Consider the following 21763-nt stretch of genomic DNA (forward strand, 5'->3'; position numbering starts at 1 on the left):
ACACACACACACACACACATGCTGAGTCCACTTATCTTCCCATAGGGGGCTCTAATCAATCCACAGGAAGCTGAAGCTCCACAAGGAAAGAGGAAGAGGGGAATAGAACGAGTGTGTGTGTGTGTGTGTGTGTGTGTGTGTGTGTGTGTGTGTGTGTGTGTGTGTTGGAGTGTGTGTGCGTGTGTGTTGGTGTGTGTGCTCGTGCGCGTGCATGCAAGTGTGTGAGAAGTCTACACATGTTTTCAATTAATCACACGTATTTTTTGCAGATGTGTGAATCTATGAGTGTGTTTTTCATCTTTACCTCTCGATGTATTTGATTGCTTCCTGTCCTGTTTAATCATCTATCACCTAATATTTTACTTTTTTCACCTTTGAAACTTTAATGAATTAATTCACTTGCTCTTTAATTTTCCTCTGCCTCTTGACTGTGTTCTATTTGTTTCTTTTTCTTTCCAAAATTCTCCTCATTCTGGGATCCTTCATATGGACTCAATTAGGCAGCCATCCTCAAACTTGAATATGTGTGTATGTATGTGTGTGTGTGTGTGTGTGTGTGTGTGTGTGTGTGTGTGTGTGTGTGTGTGTGTGTGTGTGTGTGTGTGTGTGTGTGTGTGTGTGTGTGTGTGTGTGTGTGTGTGTGTGTGTGTCTGTATACATCTGCTTCACATTAGCCCAATTGCAGGTTGGTAGAATAAAAGGCTCGGCTCGGTGGGATTTCCTTCCGCTTTCTCACAAACACGTGCACGCGTGCACACACAATTTTTCCTTCCATGTGTTTTGAATCAGGGACATAATTAACCTTCAGAGGGCTCTGAGACCATGGCTCAGATCTCCTCTATAAAAATACATCTAAAAAACAGAAAGCCCCCCAAAAATATGTTTGATCTGGCTGCGGCATGTTTGAGTCACTTAACCACGTCTGCCTCAGGTCTGGTTCTGAGAGTAGAATTATGGTGTCTGTGTGTGTGTGTGTGTGTGTCGGGGGGGGGGGGAATCAGACAGATAGGTCAGGTCAGTGTCCTAAGACACTCAACCCAACTCGAAAAAAAATATTACCTGCAATGTTGCGTGAAACCAATACGCTTCTATTCAGATATGGCCACTGTTTGTGGGGGATGAAAAAGGACGCAGCCATTTAGGAATGAGAGGCAGAGGACAGGCAGGAGGCTGCAGAGAGAGAAACAAAGAAAAAAAAAATGGTTCGGTGCAGGTGCAGCGGGCTGTGTGTATTTGTGTTTTGTGTTCCAGGATGTGCATGCAAGTGAGTGTGTGTTTGAGTGCGTGCGTGCGTGTGTGTGTCTGTCAAGAGGTTTCGTGACTGCTCCTTTGAGTGTTCACATTCCAGCACATCTGTTTTGGATGAAGCATGGTAAAATATGTGTGTAAGTGTGTGTGTGTGTTTCAGCGAATGAGGTGGTACGAAGGGAAATCTTCTTGATTTACATGTAATGTGCTGGATGTGGTAATGTACTATGTTTTGCCTTTAAAAAAAAAAAAAAAATACATTTTATTTCCTATATTCATGATAAATAGATTTAATATCCAAAGAGGACAGAGCAATTGAATCCAGATCGAGATGTGGCATGTTTTAAGCACTAAACGACAGATGAGAACATCAAAGTCAGTTTCAAACACGCTGTTGCAACATTTTCTGTTTTCACAAGAATTTAGCAGTACTAAAAACATAAATGATGCAATGTTAGTTGAAAACTTGATAACAATGTTGTCTTTCAGAAAACTCAGTTCAGATCTTACACTAGGAAAACATGCATTGGAATATTTATTCAAGTTGTCGTATCGTGTAGAACTTGGAGATTACCAATATCAGATATTGACCACTCTCTTGTATTGTTGCCATCTTCTTGTATTTATTGTATTCCAGTACAGTGCAGTAGTACCATAGCAAATTCTGGACCAAAATACAGGAGTCATTTGTCAAGATGCAAACATGACGGTCACTGTCGTGAAACTCTTTGGCATCACTTGGAACTATTTAGTTTTTACCTGTGATTCAGATTAGTGAGCACACAACTGCTGTCTGAAGCCCATGAGGAATCAGTTTTCAGTGGAATGTGTCTTTATTTTCTCCCGCCGTTGCCTAGGGCGATGCTTTGATGCAATCTGTGATGTTCTGTGAACACAGGTTTCACTGGTTTTTATTAGGCTTTGTATTCTTGGTCCGTCATGGAGTGGAACAGGTTGAATCCTCGAGTCCATTCAGCGGCTCTTGTGCCGACTTTTGTTAAAATGCAGGACATGCAGAGCATTTGCGGTTCATCCGGATTTGTGACGGCACAGTCAAAACAACAATACTGGAGCACTTGATTCCAGACTACAAAATGCATCTCATTAAAAGCTGCAATAGCTAAATTTAGCCATCTTTTTTTTTTAAATACATTAGCCGCTAAAGATGTTATAATATGGGGTATTTGCAAAGACAGATTGATTTAAAAAAAAAAAAAAAATGATTCCCTTTAACACTGCAAGACACCTTTTCTCCTCAAACAATGATAAATGGTATATATATATATATATATATATATTTTTTTTTTTTCAATTTGTTTTTGGTTTCCTGTCATTTCCCAGCAAACCAGGTGTTGGTCAGTGATGATGCTCATCCCTGCTTTCGGCCTTTTGGAGTTAAGCAATAAATTATTTTACATTTTGGTTGATTTTTATTCATTTGTAATTGACTGGACCATTCCTTCATTATCTTCCGTTGCATAATTATGGGTTAAAAAAAACTCCATAGTGCTTCTGTCGCAAGATTCTGACTTTTCCCAAGAGCCTTATTAGCCATTAAGGAAAAAAATCAAACACAAAATAAACATTGTGTTAAAACAATTGTCTTACTCTGAACATATTCAGCATTATAATAGTGTCTCTTTATTGCAATATTTATGAATGTCCTATTTTCTTGTCTTTAAATACTTTAGATACACTCATCACACCGGATTTGACATAAATTTGAATGGTAGACATGAAGAAAATGTCTGCAGTTAAAGAGTAATGCTTAGTGATAAATCTGTCTACATTTCTATTATTGTTGTTTTGAGTGGTTTCCATTGAGGTTTAAGATTATTTTTTTCTTTTCCCTGCCGTCTTAAGCTCACCAGTTGTGAAAGAAGTGACAACACTATTAAGAGCTTTCTGACTGGCTTCGTATCCGCTTACTGTGGGAATACTGATACTGCTGTGTGTGTGTGTGTGTGTGTGTGTGTGTGTGTGTGTGTGTGTGTGTGTGTGTGTGTGTGTGTGTGCGTGCGTGCGTGTGTGTGTGTGTGTGTGTGTGTGTGTGTGTGTGTGTGTGTGTGTGTGTGTGTGTGTGTGTGTGCATTGGAAAAGAGTTTGTAATTGGGTCTTTTTGCATTCTTTATACTTGAACACACTCTGCACCTGTTTCTGGATGTCCAACTCACTCACACAAATCACATCCTTTCGTCACCAGTTGAAACAGCATATTCAATGGGAAAATATGTCTCTGGGACATAAATTCAAATATTTTAAATGCAGCAAAAACATGTCCCTGTATGTGCGTGTGTGTGCGTGTGTGTGTGTGTGTGTGTGTGTGTGTGTGTTTTCAATGGCATTTATGTCAATAAATGTGCTTTTATGATCAGAGATTTCAGTTCTCACAGGGGAAGAGGAGGAAGGGGTTTGAGGGGATTCAAGTTCACCTCTAATCTTAACTACAGACCGTGTGCGTGTTTATGTGCGTGCCTGCCTTTATGTGTGTATGTGATTGTTGGAAGTAAAAACAATTCAGCAGCTTTCCCAGCCCTCTTTATCATCTTTTTTTTTTTTTTAAGGGTTTTTTTCCGCTTTGTGTCTAAGGGTGCCTTCACACCTGTAGTTGGCTTTCTCAGATCCAAATCAATTGAAACGATGTACTTGTCCTCCTGGTTCAATGTAAAAACACAGTAAAAAAAAGAATACATATAATATTGTTCACTGTGTTCACGATAGCTGGTTGCACTTTAAAAGGACAACTCAAGGACATTGTTCACCCAATGAAAAGAAGACATGCTATGACCTGTTTGAACAAAGCATTGCAGTAAATAGGTATCAATACAAGAACCAGTTCAGATGTGATCATTCAGTTGAAAGTTTTGTTTGTTTGTTTGTTTGTTTGTTTGTTTGTTGTTTTTGTCTGGCAGTCGATTAAACACTTGACTTATGCTGCATTGACACGTTTTTCAAATGAACTGCACTAAAATGCAAACTCGAGTTTGGTTCGCAAACATCACCATTCTTGTACAGCAGTTGCATGTTTTAGTTTGTATGGAAACTAAAAAGGCCTGTAACCCTCGTGAGGAAAGAGGTTTTGGATGGATGGATGGATGGATGGATGGATGGATGGATGGATGGATGGATGGATGGATGGATGGATGGATGGATGGATGGATGGATGGATGGATGGATGGATGGATGGATGCATGGATACATGGATACATGGATGCATGGATACATGGATGCATGGATGCATGGATGCATGGATGGACGAAAATGATTTTTTTCCCAAGAAATAGTTGCATTTTCAACAATGCAATATCCCCAAAATGTCAGACAATGTACAGTGAAATAACAAATTCTGCGGAAAAAATACTCTGTAATTGTGACATCCAATCCAAAGCATAATTATCATCAGTAGTAATAGCAGCATTAGTATTTCAAGCTCTCATGAAGGCTATGATCAAATTTCACGATAAAAATTTATTCAGATTCTGTTTTTGGAAACACAATTTGAAAGCAGCATTTTGACATTCCTTTTTTCTCTTGCATGCCAGCAATACCTTAATGTGTCAAGGCCATGCTTGACCCATGATTAAAGCTTGTTATATTGGGTGTCAGGGTCACACTAATCCTCACTTTGTTCTTTTGCTTCCATCAGAAGGGCTTATGTTTCAAATTTCATCTCTAGAGGGTTCTGATGCAATGCCATGTAATGAAATCACATATTAATAACTCAATGGAGCCGTTTGTTTCATCCATTCACACACACACACACACACACATACACCTGTGCATGTATGGCTGTTGCATGCCTCCGATTAGATTGCTTATCCTTTAAACATTGTGCACACAGCTAATAAAAATAAATTGAGACCAGTTCTTCCTTGCAGTCATAAAAGCAAGACGTTTTAGCATCAACAATGAGACCGATTCTTAATACGGAAAGATGTCGGCAGCTTTTATTTTCAAGCAAATCCTGTTTTTAATACTTATTCTCCGGAAGGCAAGAGATTTTTGTAGTGCCCCCAAGTGTTTTTTTTTTTTTTTCATTTTAAGGTCATGTGTCCGCGTTTCATTGTTGCATCTGTAGCCCATTTGTTGGGTATTCACATGCAAACATTCAAAAGTTAAAAATGCTAGCAACCACATATTTATTTTATGGGGAGAAGTGTTCATGGTTTGGAGGGAATTATGCACTGAGATCTGGAGGGGGGGGGGGGGGGGACTTTGAGAGGAGAGCGTCTAACAGTTGTTCCAGGCCTTGCGTCATCCGGCACGATGTAGTGTCATGGCTGAGTGTTTGCACGCTATATACACGCACGCACTTCTAAACACGCACAAGCAAAGGAATGTAATAGGGAGCCCCCTTTGTCTTTTCATGTGGCCGCTGTTAGTGGGGAAGAACGTCACCTGTTTTGAGTGATAACAGGCCTCTACTTCGGCACAGAGTCTCACATTTGACAGAATTTTTGGTTATAAGACTGCTCTCCTCCTGCTCCCCCTCTGAGAAGAAAATCACAGCTTTGTTCCTCATTTGCACATCAAACCATGGCCGTCCGTGTAAGGGGAGGGGAGAAATGTGTTGTGACTGCTTTGTTAAACACAGTTTTTGTCAGAAGTAATGGTTGGGTCAGGTGGGTCAAGTGAATGGTTATTCTCAAAAGGATTTTGAAGCAAATCATAAATTAAACCCTATATTGTGTTTGAACTGTTTGCTGCGGGTGTGGTTAGTGTACATGCAGAAAAACTCCACTGTGAGGGAAAAACGTTCAGTCCAACACAGTCCGTCGACATAAACAATCTGTAAACATTCTTGATCCCACTATTCGCTTTTCGAAAACAATGAGGCAATCACCAATGTATCTTGTCTCAGGAAGACTCCAGATAACTTTTACATTCCTGTACTAAGTGTGCATTCATTGAACGTGGACACTGGCGGAACAAAGATATTTTTTTTTCTTGGGGACTAGGGTAGCCAAGAACATTTCAATTTTTTACAAACCCTAAAATAATTATTCAGAAAACGCTGAGAAACGTTCCTTGTATGTGCCCTACAGGGACATGAGGAAAAGTGGAAAAAAAAATCCTGGAAAAATTGGAAAATACCCAAATGTGATTTATCTAGCCTTGCATCTAGAGGGGTCCAAGTGTATTTTAAAGGGGGAGAGGGTCTCTATGCACCCCTGCCCTATCTCTGCCAGTTTATTGCATTTGGTGATTACACCATTGTTAATAGAATAGGGCTTAAAATATCATATATGCATCATTATAATAATAAATATTAATACTTAAGATTTTTTTTTTGTGAATACCATTGTACTATGAGCAATTCATTTCAAGAAAATTCCTATGAAAAGAGTTTGTCTATATTATATTCAAGTCATTGTTCCAATATGTAATTGTGGATTAAAATTGACTATTACCTTTCTGTTAAGAGGTAATTTTATCATTTTATTTCATCAGTTTATGAGATTGAGCAATATTTAAGTCAGAAATGGTGAAATTGTATTTCTCACTCGCTTACTATGTCAACAGTCACTCTTAAATTTCTGGCTTGCGATTCCCTCGTGACAAGACGAGGTTGTTATCCAGCTATCACCCAAAAGTCAGTTGGCATTAGTGTTCCGTCTTTAACACTGAACAAGATAAGTGGTGTCAAAAATTGATGGATGGCTGGATAAAGGCTTGGAGTTGTATGTTCTGTATAAGAGGCATAGGCCCTAGGAAAATGTGTATCATTAAGCCTCCCTCAAGGAACAAGCAATGTCAATCATGTGCCATCACCCAACCGAAAGGACATAATGTTTGTGTGGCAGTGGTTATATTTGAGATGTTTGTGTGTTATTGTTGTTGCAGGTATACGCTCCATCTGCAAGCACAGCCGACTACAACAGGGATTCACCGGGCTATCCCAACTCCAAACCAACGAGTTCTGGCTTCCCAAGCTCATTCTTTATGCCAGGTATACTCACTGTAGAAACAAATGCAGTGTCATATTCTCTTGAATTGAAATTTGCTTAAATTTGCCATCTCCACAGCTATGGAAAATTCCCAAACCATTTTTAAGAGCGCATTTACAGAAGACTTTGTAAGCCTCAGTTATTTCTTGTGTATAGTATTTTGGGTACAGATGATTGAACTGACGTGAAATTATAAGGAGCCCATAATTATAATCACGTTTTATTTGACTCTTCTTTAGATGGTCACCACAGTACCGACCACTGGAGCAGCAGTAGCAGCAATATAAGCCAACAGGGTTACCACGGCAGCATGTTGGGAGGGGGGAACTCTGCCCATGGCCCCTCTCAGAGCTCCTCCTACTGCGGGGTTCACCCTCACGACAGACTGGTGAGCCGAAATGTTATTGACATTATAATAGTTGTCGGAAGTTTTCCAGATCATCACATAGCTTACATTGTATTCAAAACACCCATTAAGCCCAATTTGCACCAAAGACCGTTTGGTTCACTTTGGAATTTTCCTATTCCACATTTTAGTGTATTTCTTTTTGGGCAGTATTTTTCCATCTTTATTGAGCAAAGGCACATATTTTACATTCTAAAAATCTTACACTGCCGAACAAAAAATGCAAAATCACCAAAATAATAATCTGCTCACAAACTTGATTAGTGTGAATTTTCGTCCTGCCCTGTTCTGAATAAGTGGATAGATAGGCAGGTTAATTATGCATTATAGTGGATGAATATTTGCTGTGACTGTCGATCCAAATTGATGGCAAAAGATACATTTTTGTTGGAAATATATCTTAATTCTAAGAGCAAATATTGAAATTGAATCATTCTCCATGGCACATCTGATGATCTCTCATGGCACACTGCAGGTATTTGACTGGTGCAACAAAGTCAAAAATAGGTCACGTAAACTGAAAAGAACGTTTCTGCCTGGTGAAAAAAGGGATCTACGAAGGAATATAATTGAAAAGGTTCATCTTATTATTCTGCATTCATGTTGTCATCATCATAGCTTGTCACGCCAAACAGCCGACCATTCCAGGGTGTTCCGATTCACATTCTCTGAGAATATGCTCGATGGTCTGGGCGCCCTCTCCGCCAAGTTATCAGTGGGCCGAGGGTTTATCCTTTTACCACCCACAAGATCGCAACGGGTCGGACTGTCCTGGGGTGCAATGTTAGGATTGGTCTCCTTACGGATTAACAGGGTCACGACGAGAACGTTCCAAACTTGACCGCCTTCATGTTGTCATTCGGTTTTAAACTCAACAAATCAAAGGAATGTTATGTTTGTGTCCTTTCTCCAAAACAGCAAAAAAAAGGAATTTTTTTTTTTCATACTTATGGTCTTTCAACGTAGACAATTTCTAACTAGGCCAGAAAAAATTAAGAGCCTACAACTGTTTACTTGCTACATATTTGAAATAACTTCACTTTGCTGTAGAAACCTCATATTTACATACCTGCTCTATTAATCAAATGAGTTCCTGTCTTGTTGACATGTCTGTGCAGAGCTACCCAGCACACTCATCAGCAGACATCAACTCCAGCCTTCCTCCCATGTCCAGCTTCCACCGAGGAGCGGGGAGCGGGGCCAATCACTACAGCACCGCCTCTTGCTCTACCGCTCCCACCAACGGCACAGACAGCATTATGGGTAAGAGTTAAATACAACGAGAAAGATCCATTCTATCTCCATCTTGACATCTACGCACATGCGCTCACACTCGCATGCTCAACATGCCATATTGTTTTGAGTCCAGTAGAACAAATAGAAAAGCAATAAGAAACAGATTTAAAGAAGTTTGTTTTCATGGGAAGACATCTGCAACATTGCAACATTCCAGGAAGTTATGAGTATGCGTGCGCGCGCACACATGCACAGCTCAGTGTAAGTCATTTGGAAGGAAACGAGAATAGTATGTACGGGTTGTGTGTGTGTGTACGGGAGGAAACTGACATACCCGAAGAAAATCTACGCATACAACATGCAAATTACACACAGGAAGACCAGAGCCGGAATCGAACCTCCACACCTCTGAGCTGTGAGACGGACCTGTGTTGTGTTGCCAATGTAATGAATAATCTGTGTCTAAGACGAAGAAAAAAGGGCTGCTAATAGACTTTAGTTTTATACAGTCATTGTGTCTCCCCTGGATTTAAATTGATAAGGCACATGGCCAGTTTAGTGAACACATTTGTTTGTTAAACATCAGAGTTCAGTTTGGTGTTTGGAACAACTTTGACTTCCCCAAAGATTCTTTTTGCAGCATTTTTACATAAGCAACAATGAGTTAAGGTACTTTGGAAACTTGAAAATCATTCAAGGTTGTCATGTCAAAAGAATTTATTTCATTTTTGGGTGAAATAAATCACACAGGCAGGAAATAGAATCACATTTCCCTTTTCTCTTTGAAGAGATCAGGTAGGCAGACAGAAAAATGCCATTTTCATCTCCTCCTTTGCGACTCTAATCTCTCATTTATGAAAAACGATTTCCCCCCTTGCATATGTTCTACATTTTGCATCGTCCAGATCAAAGTTCACGTGTGAGGTTTATGTTGGTAATCTCTCAGATGGTTTACTAGGCCAGTAGTGTGGCACGAGTGAGACAGGCTTTAACCCTGAAACATATGCTGCTTCCTTTTGCTTTTCCCGTCTCACTCTCCGTATATCTTCTCTTAGTCTGTAACTGTGCTGCCAATCTTTTTAATGCATTTATTTGCAATGAAATGCTCTTTACTGTATGTTTTTGTGCGTGAGCCTTTATCAAACTTGTGTGTATGAGCGTAAACTTTCCATCTGGGAATCTGCTATCGGCAGATATGAGTTGTGAGCATGTCAGATTCTATCCGCCTGTGTGTGTGTGTGTGTGTGTGTGTGTGTGTGTGTTTGTGAGTAGAGGTTCATCTGGGACATTGAGGTCACATCCTTCCTTTTTGGCACGAGCACACTGAAAGTGTGTGAAACAGATTTAGTAGTACAGTCAATCCTTGCTATTTGTGAGGGTTAGGGACCGAGACCCTCCACCAAGGTTTGCCGTTAGCATGGGTTGTACGTCTCCGGTCGGAGGCCAATATTAAATGTTTCTCAATACACCACTAAAGACCTAATACTGTAAAGATACTACCGATTTGATACAATACAATTCACCACCTAATCACTATGCGATGTGATTCAGCACCGTTGCATCCTGCACAATGTGATTGAATTCAATTCATTTTGATACCATGATGCAAAGAAATAATATTCTTCAAGTCATTGGTTTCATCATTTATTCACATAAAACAACTTCTTAAATTTTGTTATGGAAACACCTGGCTCACAGCCTCTTTTAAACTATTATGGCTGTATGTGTCCCTCAGCCTATTTTTGATGCAGATTTAAAAAGATGTCTTTACTTTTTTCTAGCGCATGTTGTTTTTGAGATATTTTATTTTAGTTTTAAGTTTGGCCTTTAAAGCTTCGACATTTCAGAAAATAGTTCCCGGATACTAAACCAAAACAAAACAAAATTAATGCTAATAATAATAATAATAATAATAATAACAATAATAATAATGTGCGAGAAGAAAAAAAACCAGGGCAAACCAAGAATCAGCACAAAGTAATTAATCTAGAAAAGTCTACTTGTATAGCCGATTAAAAAATAAAACAAAGTTGAGCCATATTCAATCCAATTCAACTTTCTTCGCCTAGTACCTTATCATACAAAATCTTAGCTTAGTGTAGTGCAAGAAAAAAAGTGTTTTTGTGACAAAATTTAATAACTGACCATATCAAAATGTATACTCAGTTCTTACAACAACAACATTTCTGGTTTTGCAGACCAGTTAATTGTCATGTACATACGTATCTTTTTCAGGTACTACAAAGGATATTGCTAGTTTGAATGTAGTAGCATCCTTATTTGCAAGAATTTATCCTTCACCCTCCCCCGTTCATATGTGTGTGCGTGTACGTGTGTGTGTATTTGTATATGCCACAGCTAACCGAGCACAGAGTGGAGCAGCCACTAGTTCTCAGACAGGAGACGCCTTAGGGAAAGCACTTGCATCGGTAAGTTAAGCACAAAACACACACAGCCCTATAATAGACCTATTCTGTTACTCGTTAATCTTATAATATAATTATACACTCAATAAATTATTCTTTAAAATCCACTTATCTTTCTTTTTTTTGTCTTCAGATCTACTCCCCAGACCACACAAACAACAGCTACTCATCCAATCCCTCAACTCCAGTGGGCTCCCCGCCCACTCTCACAGGTAGACAGACACATGAAGTCTGACATCCATCAATTACACACCAACGACATCACAACACAAATCACCAGACCGTGTTTTACTCTTTATTTTGATATTAGTATTAGAACTCCATTGTAATTGACATGAACTTGTTTAAAAGCGTGAATTATGTTTTATCAGATACAAACAAGATTGGCATCAAATAAAACAATAAGCATACAATCAGCTTACCTGTTTGTGTCTTTTCTCTCCCTCGCTTCCACCTTGTGCTTCAAGTGAAAAATGACTCCTAATAATAGTTGTGTTGAATTTGTCTCTAATTGTCGCACTGACGTACATCGTTTTATATTCCTCCTCCGAGCTTTGTGAGAGATAGCTTTAATTACGAGCACCGCTTTGACAAATTGTTCACAAACCTACAGGCTCTGTGAGCATGAGCTACAGCACACCCCGCTCTCCCCCTCTTCGCTATTATAGCCGGTTGGGCTCCCTACTTGCATACCCATAATTGCTGTTTATGATTGTGTCAAAGTCACTCTACTTTTTACAAATTAGAATTGAAACCTATTAGCGTAAACTACATGCAAATTGATATTCAAGGCTAATAATGCTGCAAGGGTGTTTGACAGTGTTGGACTGAAAACAATTTACCCTGGCGTTTAATAGATATTTATATTTGCACATGAATATACCCAGGTGATTGTATATTAATTAGCATGTGATCTAAATAAAGGCAAAGGGAGAATCAAGAAGAAGGGATACATGGGCTAATGAGATGAATTCAGCGATCTAAAGGCACGACCGAGGTAAAAGACAGGAGTGATAAGACAGGAAGCAACTAATCACATAAGAAGCAGTGCTAGTGCTGTACAAGAAATGGATCAAGTGAAATACAAGAGATTTAAGGATACATTTAGATGAAAAGAAAGTGAGTCCCACTTCAAATGCAAGTGTTTCTTTCACTGTAAATTATAAATACGCTTGTCTGTCATGCAGCATCTTAAGAGCAAACATGTTGACTTGCCTGTGCGGTATCTCATTCTTAGTGTTTTGTTGTTGTTTTGCGCTGTCTGTGTGGTTGTGATGCAAAATTCAAAAGTCATTTATCTGGATTTTCTACCCATCCTGAGATATGGTCTATTGTATGTTTTTGGATACCGATGCAGTAAATATATGAGGCTGAAACTAGTAATGGCCCAGACATTAAAATTGCAGTGCCAGGAAAACTGCAACTATGAATAAAATGTCATCTCAGGTTAGTGAGACAACACTTAGACTCTCATAGTGCTTATCTTTTAGCAATAATAAATGAATGATAAGGAGTAAGAATTGGAACAAAATTTAGGACTGATTTTTGCTTTCCCACTAAAGATGTTTTACTAATTTGTCTACTAGTTAGATGTGTAAGCAACATAAAGAATCAATGTAAAAATGGGAAATTAGTCAGATCCTAACAACCAACCATTGGTTAGGGTTCCAATCTGGGCTCTACTAGCTTCCTGTGTGAAATGTGCATATCTCCAGGTACTGCAATTTCCTTCCACATTTCATGAATTGGAGACTTTAAATTATCCTTATCAATTCAAATGTTGTTCCTCAGCAATTTAATTGGATTCCCCCCTTCAAATGAATTTGTGGGCTACTTGAACTGAAGAATAATAATCTCACACTCAGTGCTGTGGAAGCTTGCCATCTCTCAAAGGCTCATGTTAATATAAATTCAACAAGTGTCTCTCATCTCACTCTACCAGCTAATGAGACCTGTTGATTTGGATACATCCTTTTGAAAGTGAAATAATACACAAAATAGATTCACAAAGCGTGTTTGTCTTGCAGAGGACCCATGCTAATCAGACAAACAGACATTTGCATGATATGACGAGATGCTTTGTATTTGTCTTTTTTGTCACTCTCTCTTTTATGTTCCAACATCACAAGACCTCTTACGTGTCGAGGTTTTGTTTAGCAAAACCGTTCTTTTTTTTATACATGTCATTCATAATCTACATTGGGGATGGGCATTTGAAGGAATCCCATTAGTTTATTATTCGTTAGTCTCCAAATCATTGCCATGAAAACAAAGGAAAGCAGTTCACCAATGGCTAATGAGAAGAACACCCGATGGCTTGAATTGTAGAAAAGTTCCAAAGTGATTTTTTTTTTTTAAGAGAAAACTGTAATCATGCAATGCTTTCAGCAATTGCAGTAACATTAACTAACTGTCCTGTGGAAAGAAAATACAATCATGGAAGTAACACTATGCCAGGGGAGCCTGGGGTCGTGTCTGAAATGTTCAAATGGACTCGGGGCATATAACTTACCTCTCAATATACATACAACAGTAATCGTGCCCAAACATATATAAAAAAAAAAAAAAGAACTGCAATTGGTACCTATAGCGTTTAAAAGCAGGATAATAAAGGATGGCATTAAATCGTTGGCAACAGAAACTAGGTGGGTGCAGACGACTTCTGTTTTCGTTGGTTTTCGTCATGCAGCTCTTTCAAATTTCATATCAGAGTAAATTGTGTGCCACTACGACCTACAAATCAGCAAATCATTAAGCGGTCATGGACTTCCTGTATCTGTTATACTCATACTTCATCTGCATTACTGTCACATTAATGGGATCCTCTCCTGAAAATTCCTGTTTCCCTCTCTCCAAGCCGCCAGTTCAGCTGTCTGGTCCAGAAACGGTGGGCAGGGAGCATCGTCGCCAAACTATGAGGCTCCACTGCACTCGCTGGTATGCACACCCACACCTTCACAATAAAACGTTTTCACCAATAGAATAGAAAAAGGCTTCAAAAGCCAACAACAGGTTTTTGTTCAACTTAAAATTGGTTCCGAAAATCTTACACAGTCAACAATATATTTTGAACTGTTTTAAAAAGCTACAAAATTACGATAAATTGTAAGGTTTCCAACCAAACTCGTCTTCCGTTTATGAACCTGCAGCAAAGTCGCATCGAGGACCGTTTGGAGCGTTTGGATGATGCTATCCATGTACTGCGAAGCCATGCTGTAGGCCCAACAACAGCCATGACCAGTGGGCACAGTGACATGCATAACCTTATTGGGGCTGCACACAACGGAGCCATGGGGTCTCTGGGAAGCGGCTACGGGACAGGACTGCTGTCGGGCAACAGACACTCACTCATGGTAGGACCTCATATGTTTTTCTATACTGATCATGCATCGGTAATGTGGTGAGCTAATGAAGCTTCATGAAGCAGTTGTGATATCTTTTACTCCTCTAGATGGCACTCTTAGTTCAAAGAACGCCATTTAGAGGAGTCAAAAATATCACAAATGCTTCATGAAGCTTCGTTTGTACGTAACCAGTCAGTACATAACTAGTTAGTGTGTTAGTGTGCTGATAGAAAATATGGGTGAGTTTTGCCTTTTATGTCGAGTCAAAACAGCTGGGTGACATATGTGGGAGGGTTTGGAGCATTACAAACACCTAAAACACTTTCAGATGTCTGAACGTGTTCATTCATTTATTTAGTACACATTCGTGTCACTGTTATCAAATGAAATGAGCAAACCTCAAACATAAAAACAATTCTAAATATAACAGTGTCCCTCTTATAGTCTCCTTACCGTGGTTAAAAAATAAAAACGGTGTTTGTTTGAGTTGGTTCAAAATCTCAACTGTTGATTTGGCTCATACTGATTTTAAATATTACAATAAATGGAAGTGTCAGAAGAAATGCTGGCACAGAATTTGTCGTCAATTTTTTCCAACAGCTTTGGCAGACCTACTGATTCTACATTGTAATGCATTCAACTGGTTTGTGACGTTAGCAACACTCCGCAATGTTCTCGCTGGGGTAGTTCTGGAGCTTTGTCACAGTCCCACTGGTCTAGGTGGTAGTATTTACTTGGAAGCGTTTTCTCGTAATGGAGAACACCTGCTGTAGAGGCGTGTACGTGTGCTCGTGTGCGTGTATTTGTGTGTGTCACCCAGACCCCAGTACGACATCCTTGTCACAAACAAACACATTTCCTTGTCACCTCTGTGTTTATTCCAACTAGTAAGCATATTGCTTCTGTTGCATACATAATATTAAAGAGATGCGTTCAGGTTTAAAATGATGCGGAAGCACAAAGCTCTGGCTTGAGACTCACCCAAACACCTGGTTTTCACATCACAGATGTTTGTGCGTGATAATCTGCCCACAGTGGGTGTGGTTTTGCACGACACGTCATGCGTGTTATGTCAGCCCTCGGTGAGTTGCATTGTTAAAGTTGGGACAGGATGCTGCTATGATTACCTTACTGCTTTTCGTTGGTTCATTAAAACATAATCGCAGGAAGTGAATCACATGCCCCGGTGCTGCTTAATAAAAAGCAAAACAAGTAACATGGTCTTTTTTAATAATTGTATATCATTGGATGTATATATTTTTTTCCAAATACGGATACAACTCTATGGGATATTTTTCAATGCCTTCTAAATTTCAATACAGGCCTGAAGTCATTGAAATGCATTAATCAATTATGTACTATAGGCGACAAGTAGCCCTAGATGATTCCCCACTGGACCCAAAGATGGTCTGTGATCTTGTTCTTCAAATGTTTTAATCTGAAGTGCAAATAATTCTTTTGGTGCTGATGCCAAATCTGCCCTTGTTTTTTTACTCTAGTACATCACATTTTCATACTACTACTACTGCTACTACTACTACTACTACTACTACTACTACTACTACTACTACTACTACTACTACTACTACTACTACTACTACAACTACTACTACTACTAATAATAATAATGATAATAATAATAATAATAATAATGATAATAGCCTAACAATTATATAGTTATATATGTATTTATACATATTTATATAATATAGAAATGTTACTTAGTTCAATTTTTCCTCATTAAAATAATCATTCCAACATTAAAATAATTTGTGTTGTTATTTTGAGGGGAGGCTGGAACGGATTCATTGCATTTCCGTTTGCTTCAATGGAAAAAGATGAGATGACATACGAGAGGTTTGATTTAGGAGCATTGTCACGGAACAAATTTAATTCATATCTCAAGGCACCACTTTATTTAAGTTTCCCCCCCCCACACACACACACACAGCTGCATGTGGTTTGGCCTTGTTTGGGAGAGACGCCTGCAGACTGAGGTCATAACTCTGGGAAAACAGGTGGCAGACGGATGTGGGTGAGAGAGAAGGAGAAAAAAGCGAGGGACTAATACTTTTCCATTAACGCAACTTGCATACATACGTACGTACACATTATACTGCATTTGACATGTACACAACTACTACATATCCTATTTGTCCAATAGTCAATGCGTTGCCATTCTTTTTTAAATGATGTCATGGACTTGCACACTTGTAAACCAATAAAAGAAAAGTAATGAGGGCAAAATACAATATCGATGAATACAATATTATTTTCATACGGACAATGTATTGAAATGTGGACAATAATATGACCACTGTTCTTCCTTCATTACTTTAAACATGTTCTTAAATGTACTAAAGAATTGGAATCCTGACACATTGTTAAACTGCATGATTGTTACCACGTGCTCTTATCTCATTGCCCTCGTGAATGGAAGCACATGTGAGATTTTCATAATTTACTTAGCTACATGCCTAGCCAGTACCCATAAATGGGCATGTGTTCATGTTGTCAGGTCTTGTAGGGTCACATGGACACATAAAGGTGAGAAGCTTAAAGGATGATAGGAAAATTCTGAAACTTCATAATAAAATACAAATAAAACACTTCACACGACTGCTTTAATTAGACTAACTTCATTGTACATTCTTTTTTGCCGGATATTTTCAACGGCTGTGGCAAAAGGCCAAAGAAAAAGTAAAACCAGTATTCCTTTGCTCAAAGTCTTGAGATCCGCTTGAGGTTCCTGACAATCACAAGTCTTGCATCGTTAGAGAAACTATTCTATTTTCACTCTATTGGGCCTGTAAATAATAAGTAATTATATTATTAATTATTATAGATGATATTATTAAATATACCAAAGCAAGCCAGCAACGGTTGCCCAAATACTTTTAGCCACGAAGCCATGAAGCCTGTTACAATTTAAGTGTCCACGGTGAGGTATGTTCAGAAATTGTACTTCCAAATAAAATGCCAATAATAACGTCTTCATCAAAAGTACAACTCTGCTTTTTCTTGGATCTTCTTCCTACTTTCAAACATTCTCTTGATGATTTAAACCATATTTACAGAAATACTTTGATCGGACAATATATAGCTCTGTGGTACGGTAATATTGCCATTTCAGTGACTCACCTCTTTGTATTTGTATATCATGAATATTTATCAACAAAAGAAGGTGTGGGTCATTTGACATTTTTTTTATCTTATAGCCTTTGAGATCCATTATACGAATTAACTTCAACACAGCCTTTATAATTGTGTAACATGGGTTTAACTCTGAACAAATGTGCAAACAACTGAACACTGAGAAAGTAAGGGTTGTAAGAAAAGCACAAATATAAGATGATATTTTTATTATATTTTTTAACAAAGATTAAAAAAATAACATATCCAATATGTTTACATAAAATGAGTTCCAATAGGCAACTAATTGTTTATTGTTTTTTGGGGTTTTTTTTTTTTTTTTACAAATGGCATACATATACTTTGTATGACCTAAATGTCCAATTGACATAAACGAAAAATGTCCCAGCCCTTTTCTTCCCTGAGTTTGGGTATGCATGGGTGTGTATGAGTGTCTCTATGCGTCTGTGTCCATGCGTGCAGGTGCTTTCCTTCAGTTGACAACGTTGCACAGAGGACATATTGTTCTGCTGTTTCTGTGTATAGGGAGTAAAAAAAAAAAAGTCATGTGGCGTGGTTAACATTGTGGTATTCATCAGAGATGCTACTAGAATTTCCCTTTTTTTTTTTTTTTTCAAATAAAACATGAACCACCATGCCACTTTTGTCTGCGCTGGTTGACTGCTCAATTATCCTTTTCTGCTTTATGCCAGGGTTTTCCTGTAAACATTTTACTTTTATTCAGTAAAAATACTAGGGGAATTGTTGAAATTTCTTTGGTCAACAAAGAAAAAGCTGAAAATTATTTTAAAAAATGAAAATGATATTTGTCTGAATATAATTTTGACATATGTTTGAAGCCAATCAATTAACCGACATTTTTAAACTGCAAAGTGGTTGAGCCTGCATCATTAGCACCTTAGCTGTTTTCAGCACATCATTTGTGCAATCTCTTACTGGTAATCGCTAACAAAAAAAGTTTGAATGATACCTCTGTTTCAGTGTAGTGCATGAGCAGGCTTATCATTTGTGTATAATCAGATGTCTTTCTTGAAGCTGATGTGGTTTGAGGGTGTGGCTTCAATTCATGGCAACAGTGCACGCCTCTCAAGCAGCAGATCAGTCTGTGTCATTTATTTATATTTCTCACTGCCGTCTGTCTCCTCATCTTCCCTTCCTCGTTGAACTAAATTAAGGAAGAAAGAAGGAAAGCTTGTTAAAATATAAAAGCACGCCATTAAAAATGTACGCCACCCTCTCTTTCTCCTCACTGCTGCCATTTTACATTTGGTGATCCAGGCAATGATGAAAGACAGTGATTGGGGAAAGAAAAGACAAGAAGGATGAGTGGCAAATTACATGGAAGGAAGCATGCAAATGTATGGATGGACAGATGGAAGACAATATACGCAAACAGTGACAGATACACATCATGGCCGACATTTTGTGCTACTAAACATTTTGTGCATGCAGCGAGGGAACATCGGCATGTGGTTGGCAAGACTTTGTTGTTAGCCAGCGGGATTAACAAACAGACCGAGGGATTTGTTTTTCACCTCAATTTTATTCACAATTGGGTTGCAATGCAAGACATGCACTAACCTCTTTAAAAATCTGCATGCCAATATGTCATTAAATCCTTATTAATATGAAAAACATTCAATTTTAGAATCTAGCTATCTGCAAAGCTACTGCTGCAACTGATCTGCTTGATGCCCTGGGTGGTCGCAAAAAGCAAGAATATTCATGTTAATATTATCATTATTTAAAAATGCCCCCCAAAATGGTCTTATTTTCTCCTTCACCACTCCATTCTTCACGCTCAGTGGCTGGTTTGCCCAATGAGCCAAGTCTGCCCTTGGGATAACATCTGCAACAGCCCCTTAGGCCTAAACTGCTGGCCACTAAATTAGTCACACTAAATGAATATGTTTAAGGAATTTTAGCAATTAAGCTAGCCTACATATTTATTTTATAAGGACATGGCTATATTATTATTATTATTATTATTATTATTATTATTATTATTATTATTATTATTATGTGTCACCATAGGCCTTAGGCTATAGGTCACCTGATCTCACCCACTCTCCCCCCACACTAAAATAAAGTATACTAAGTGCTCATCCACTACAGTAGGCGGCACTCTCATTGTCAAAGTGTGCCCAGTGCAAAGTTATTTCAGGTTTTTCTTCTTTTTAGAATTTATTAGGATTACAATGTTATGCAAAAACACACCTAAAACAATTCGACAAATGATAGTATTTAGAGTCTTGATGGAAAGTTGAGACAATGCAAAATATTTTCCCGTATATATTGGTGGTTCTTTTTTCATGTGAGTGGTGGCGCAATGTCTAAGTGTCCTCTGTTTGCTACCCGCCACCGTAGCCTGTCTAATTTTATGAGAACAAGATTATACATCTGTGACATTGAGAAGGTGCCGCCTCCATGCATTACAGTACTGTACATCGTGCTTTATGAATCCTAACAATGGTTTTGCTGATCTGCTCAAAATACAACAAAGATCTTTAAAAGTATAGGATGTAAGACCTTCTTAAGGATGCCGACAAAGCTGGCATGGTAGACACATGTACACAGGCACGGGCACACTTAAAGAGGGCCCATCTCGTGCCAAAACTGTGAATCCCCGCTGGAAGCTGCTTGGTGCCCTGGGAATTTGAAATCCCACAATCAAACATATGGGCATTAAGATAATTGTCAGTTGTTGTGTTGTTGTGTGCGTGCGTGTCCGTCCGACAGATGGATAGGATTCAGTCAAGCACACGCGCACACACACTCGCACACACACTTATACACGTACACACACATTCATATTCATTCACACAATTGCAACCCACTCACTATATGCCCCTGAAAAACACCAAGGAACAAAAAGAGACCACACACAAGTCGAAAACACACATGTCCTGACAGGCAGATTTGATGGGACAGTGACACACATGCTGCCCTCTTTAGTTTGGGCTCTTAGAAAGGTAGACTATGCCCCCTACAGGCCAATGACAGAAATACAAGAATTTGGAAATATAGAAGCAGGTTTTTAGCACTTTCCAAAATTGTCAATGTTTGAAACGCATACAAGAAAATACATATAGGGGGGTACATCTAAACTAAGTCAGTCATAGTGGAATGAACTGAGACAAAGAAAATTCATGAGGATGATTTATTCATGCTAAATTTGCAGTGCAAGACAGCTGTGATTAACATAAATGTAGTGATAAACAGATGTTGAATGATTCTACTCAGTTTTGTTCACATTTTATGGCATAATTACAAAACACAGAAATGTTTTCTGCTAAGAAATCTAAGTTTAAATAACGTGAAGTACTATTTACTCATACTATTTATTCACAGAGGAGTTACTTGCCTGGTTGAGTAAACTCGCAAAGTTGATGTTAAATATAGTCTGAAATATTTTTGGAGAATTTTTTGCATTTGTTGCCATGAGTAAAATGCATTAATAGTGAGAGTAATAAAACAAAACCAAGACCTATTGAAAAGTTTAAAAATCTATCGCTCAGATGGCCAAGCAATCTCAAAGTGTCCCTTCTTTTGTCTGTCTCGCAGGTGAGCTCTCATAGAGAAGACGGCAGTATGGGTCCGTTACGTGGTGGACATTCGATGGCTGCGGGTCAGGTGCCTCAGTTGCCTGCTCAGTCCGCCACCTCGCCAGACCTCAGCCAATCAGACCCTTATCGTGGTAAGCCCCATCATATTACTAATTAACATAAATAATCATCAAACTTTTGTGTTTCTGTGACATTTTTTTTGTTTTAACAACAAATCATGAGAAGAAACAAAAACTCACTTTGTAATTTGGTCATTTCAGGCAAAAGTAGACATACATACATGTAATTGAGAGCTCGGCTGGCAAAGCTTCACATTTACTAAGTACGAAAACACTAAATATATATACGGTATGAATATGGAGGAGGGAAGTGTATATGAGCGCAATGTGAAACAAATTAGCCCTGAGCTCTTTTTAAAGGCTGCAAATGAGTTTGC

The 21763-nt window shown here is 38.6% G+C and overlaps 1 protein-coding gene across 2 annotated transcripts in view; it reads left to right on the forward strand.

Annotated features, from left to right (window-relative positions):
- tcf4 (transcription factor 4) overlaps positions 1-21763 on the forward strand; it is a 161253-nt gene that overhangs the window by 129008 nt on the left and 10482 nt on the right. For both annotated transcript variants that reach the window (XM_085926759.1, XM_085926758.1), the window contains exons 12-19: positions 7093-7198; positions 7436-7584; positions 8721-8865; positions 11197-11267; positions 11398-11476; positions 14122-14201; positions 14414-14617; positions 21326-21458. In XM_085926759.1, coding sequence (XP_085782885.1) covers positions 7093-7198; positions 7436-7584; positions 8721-8865; positions 11197-11267; positions 11398-11476; positions 14122-14201; positions 14414-14617; positions 21326-21458 — 967 coding nt within the window. The remainder of the gene's footprint in view (positions 1-7092; positions 7199-7435; positions 7585-8720; positions 8866-11196; positions 11268-11397; positions 11477-14121; positions 14202-14413; positions 14618-21325; positions 21459-21763) is intronic.

Source organism: Syngnathus leptorhynchus, chromosome 12, assembly GCF_054491065.1.
Source record: "Syngnathus leptorhynchus isolate UIUO chromosome 12, UIUO_Slep, whole genome shotgun sequence".
In the NCBI taxonomy this organism is placed as follows: Eukaryota; Metazoa; Chordata; class Actinopteri; order Syngnathiformes; family Syngnathidae; genus Syngnathus; species Syngnathus leptorhynchus.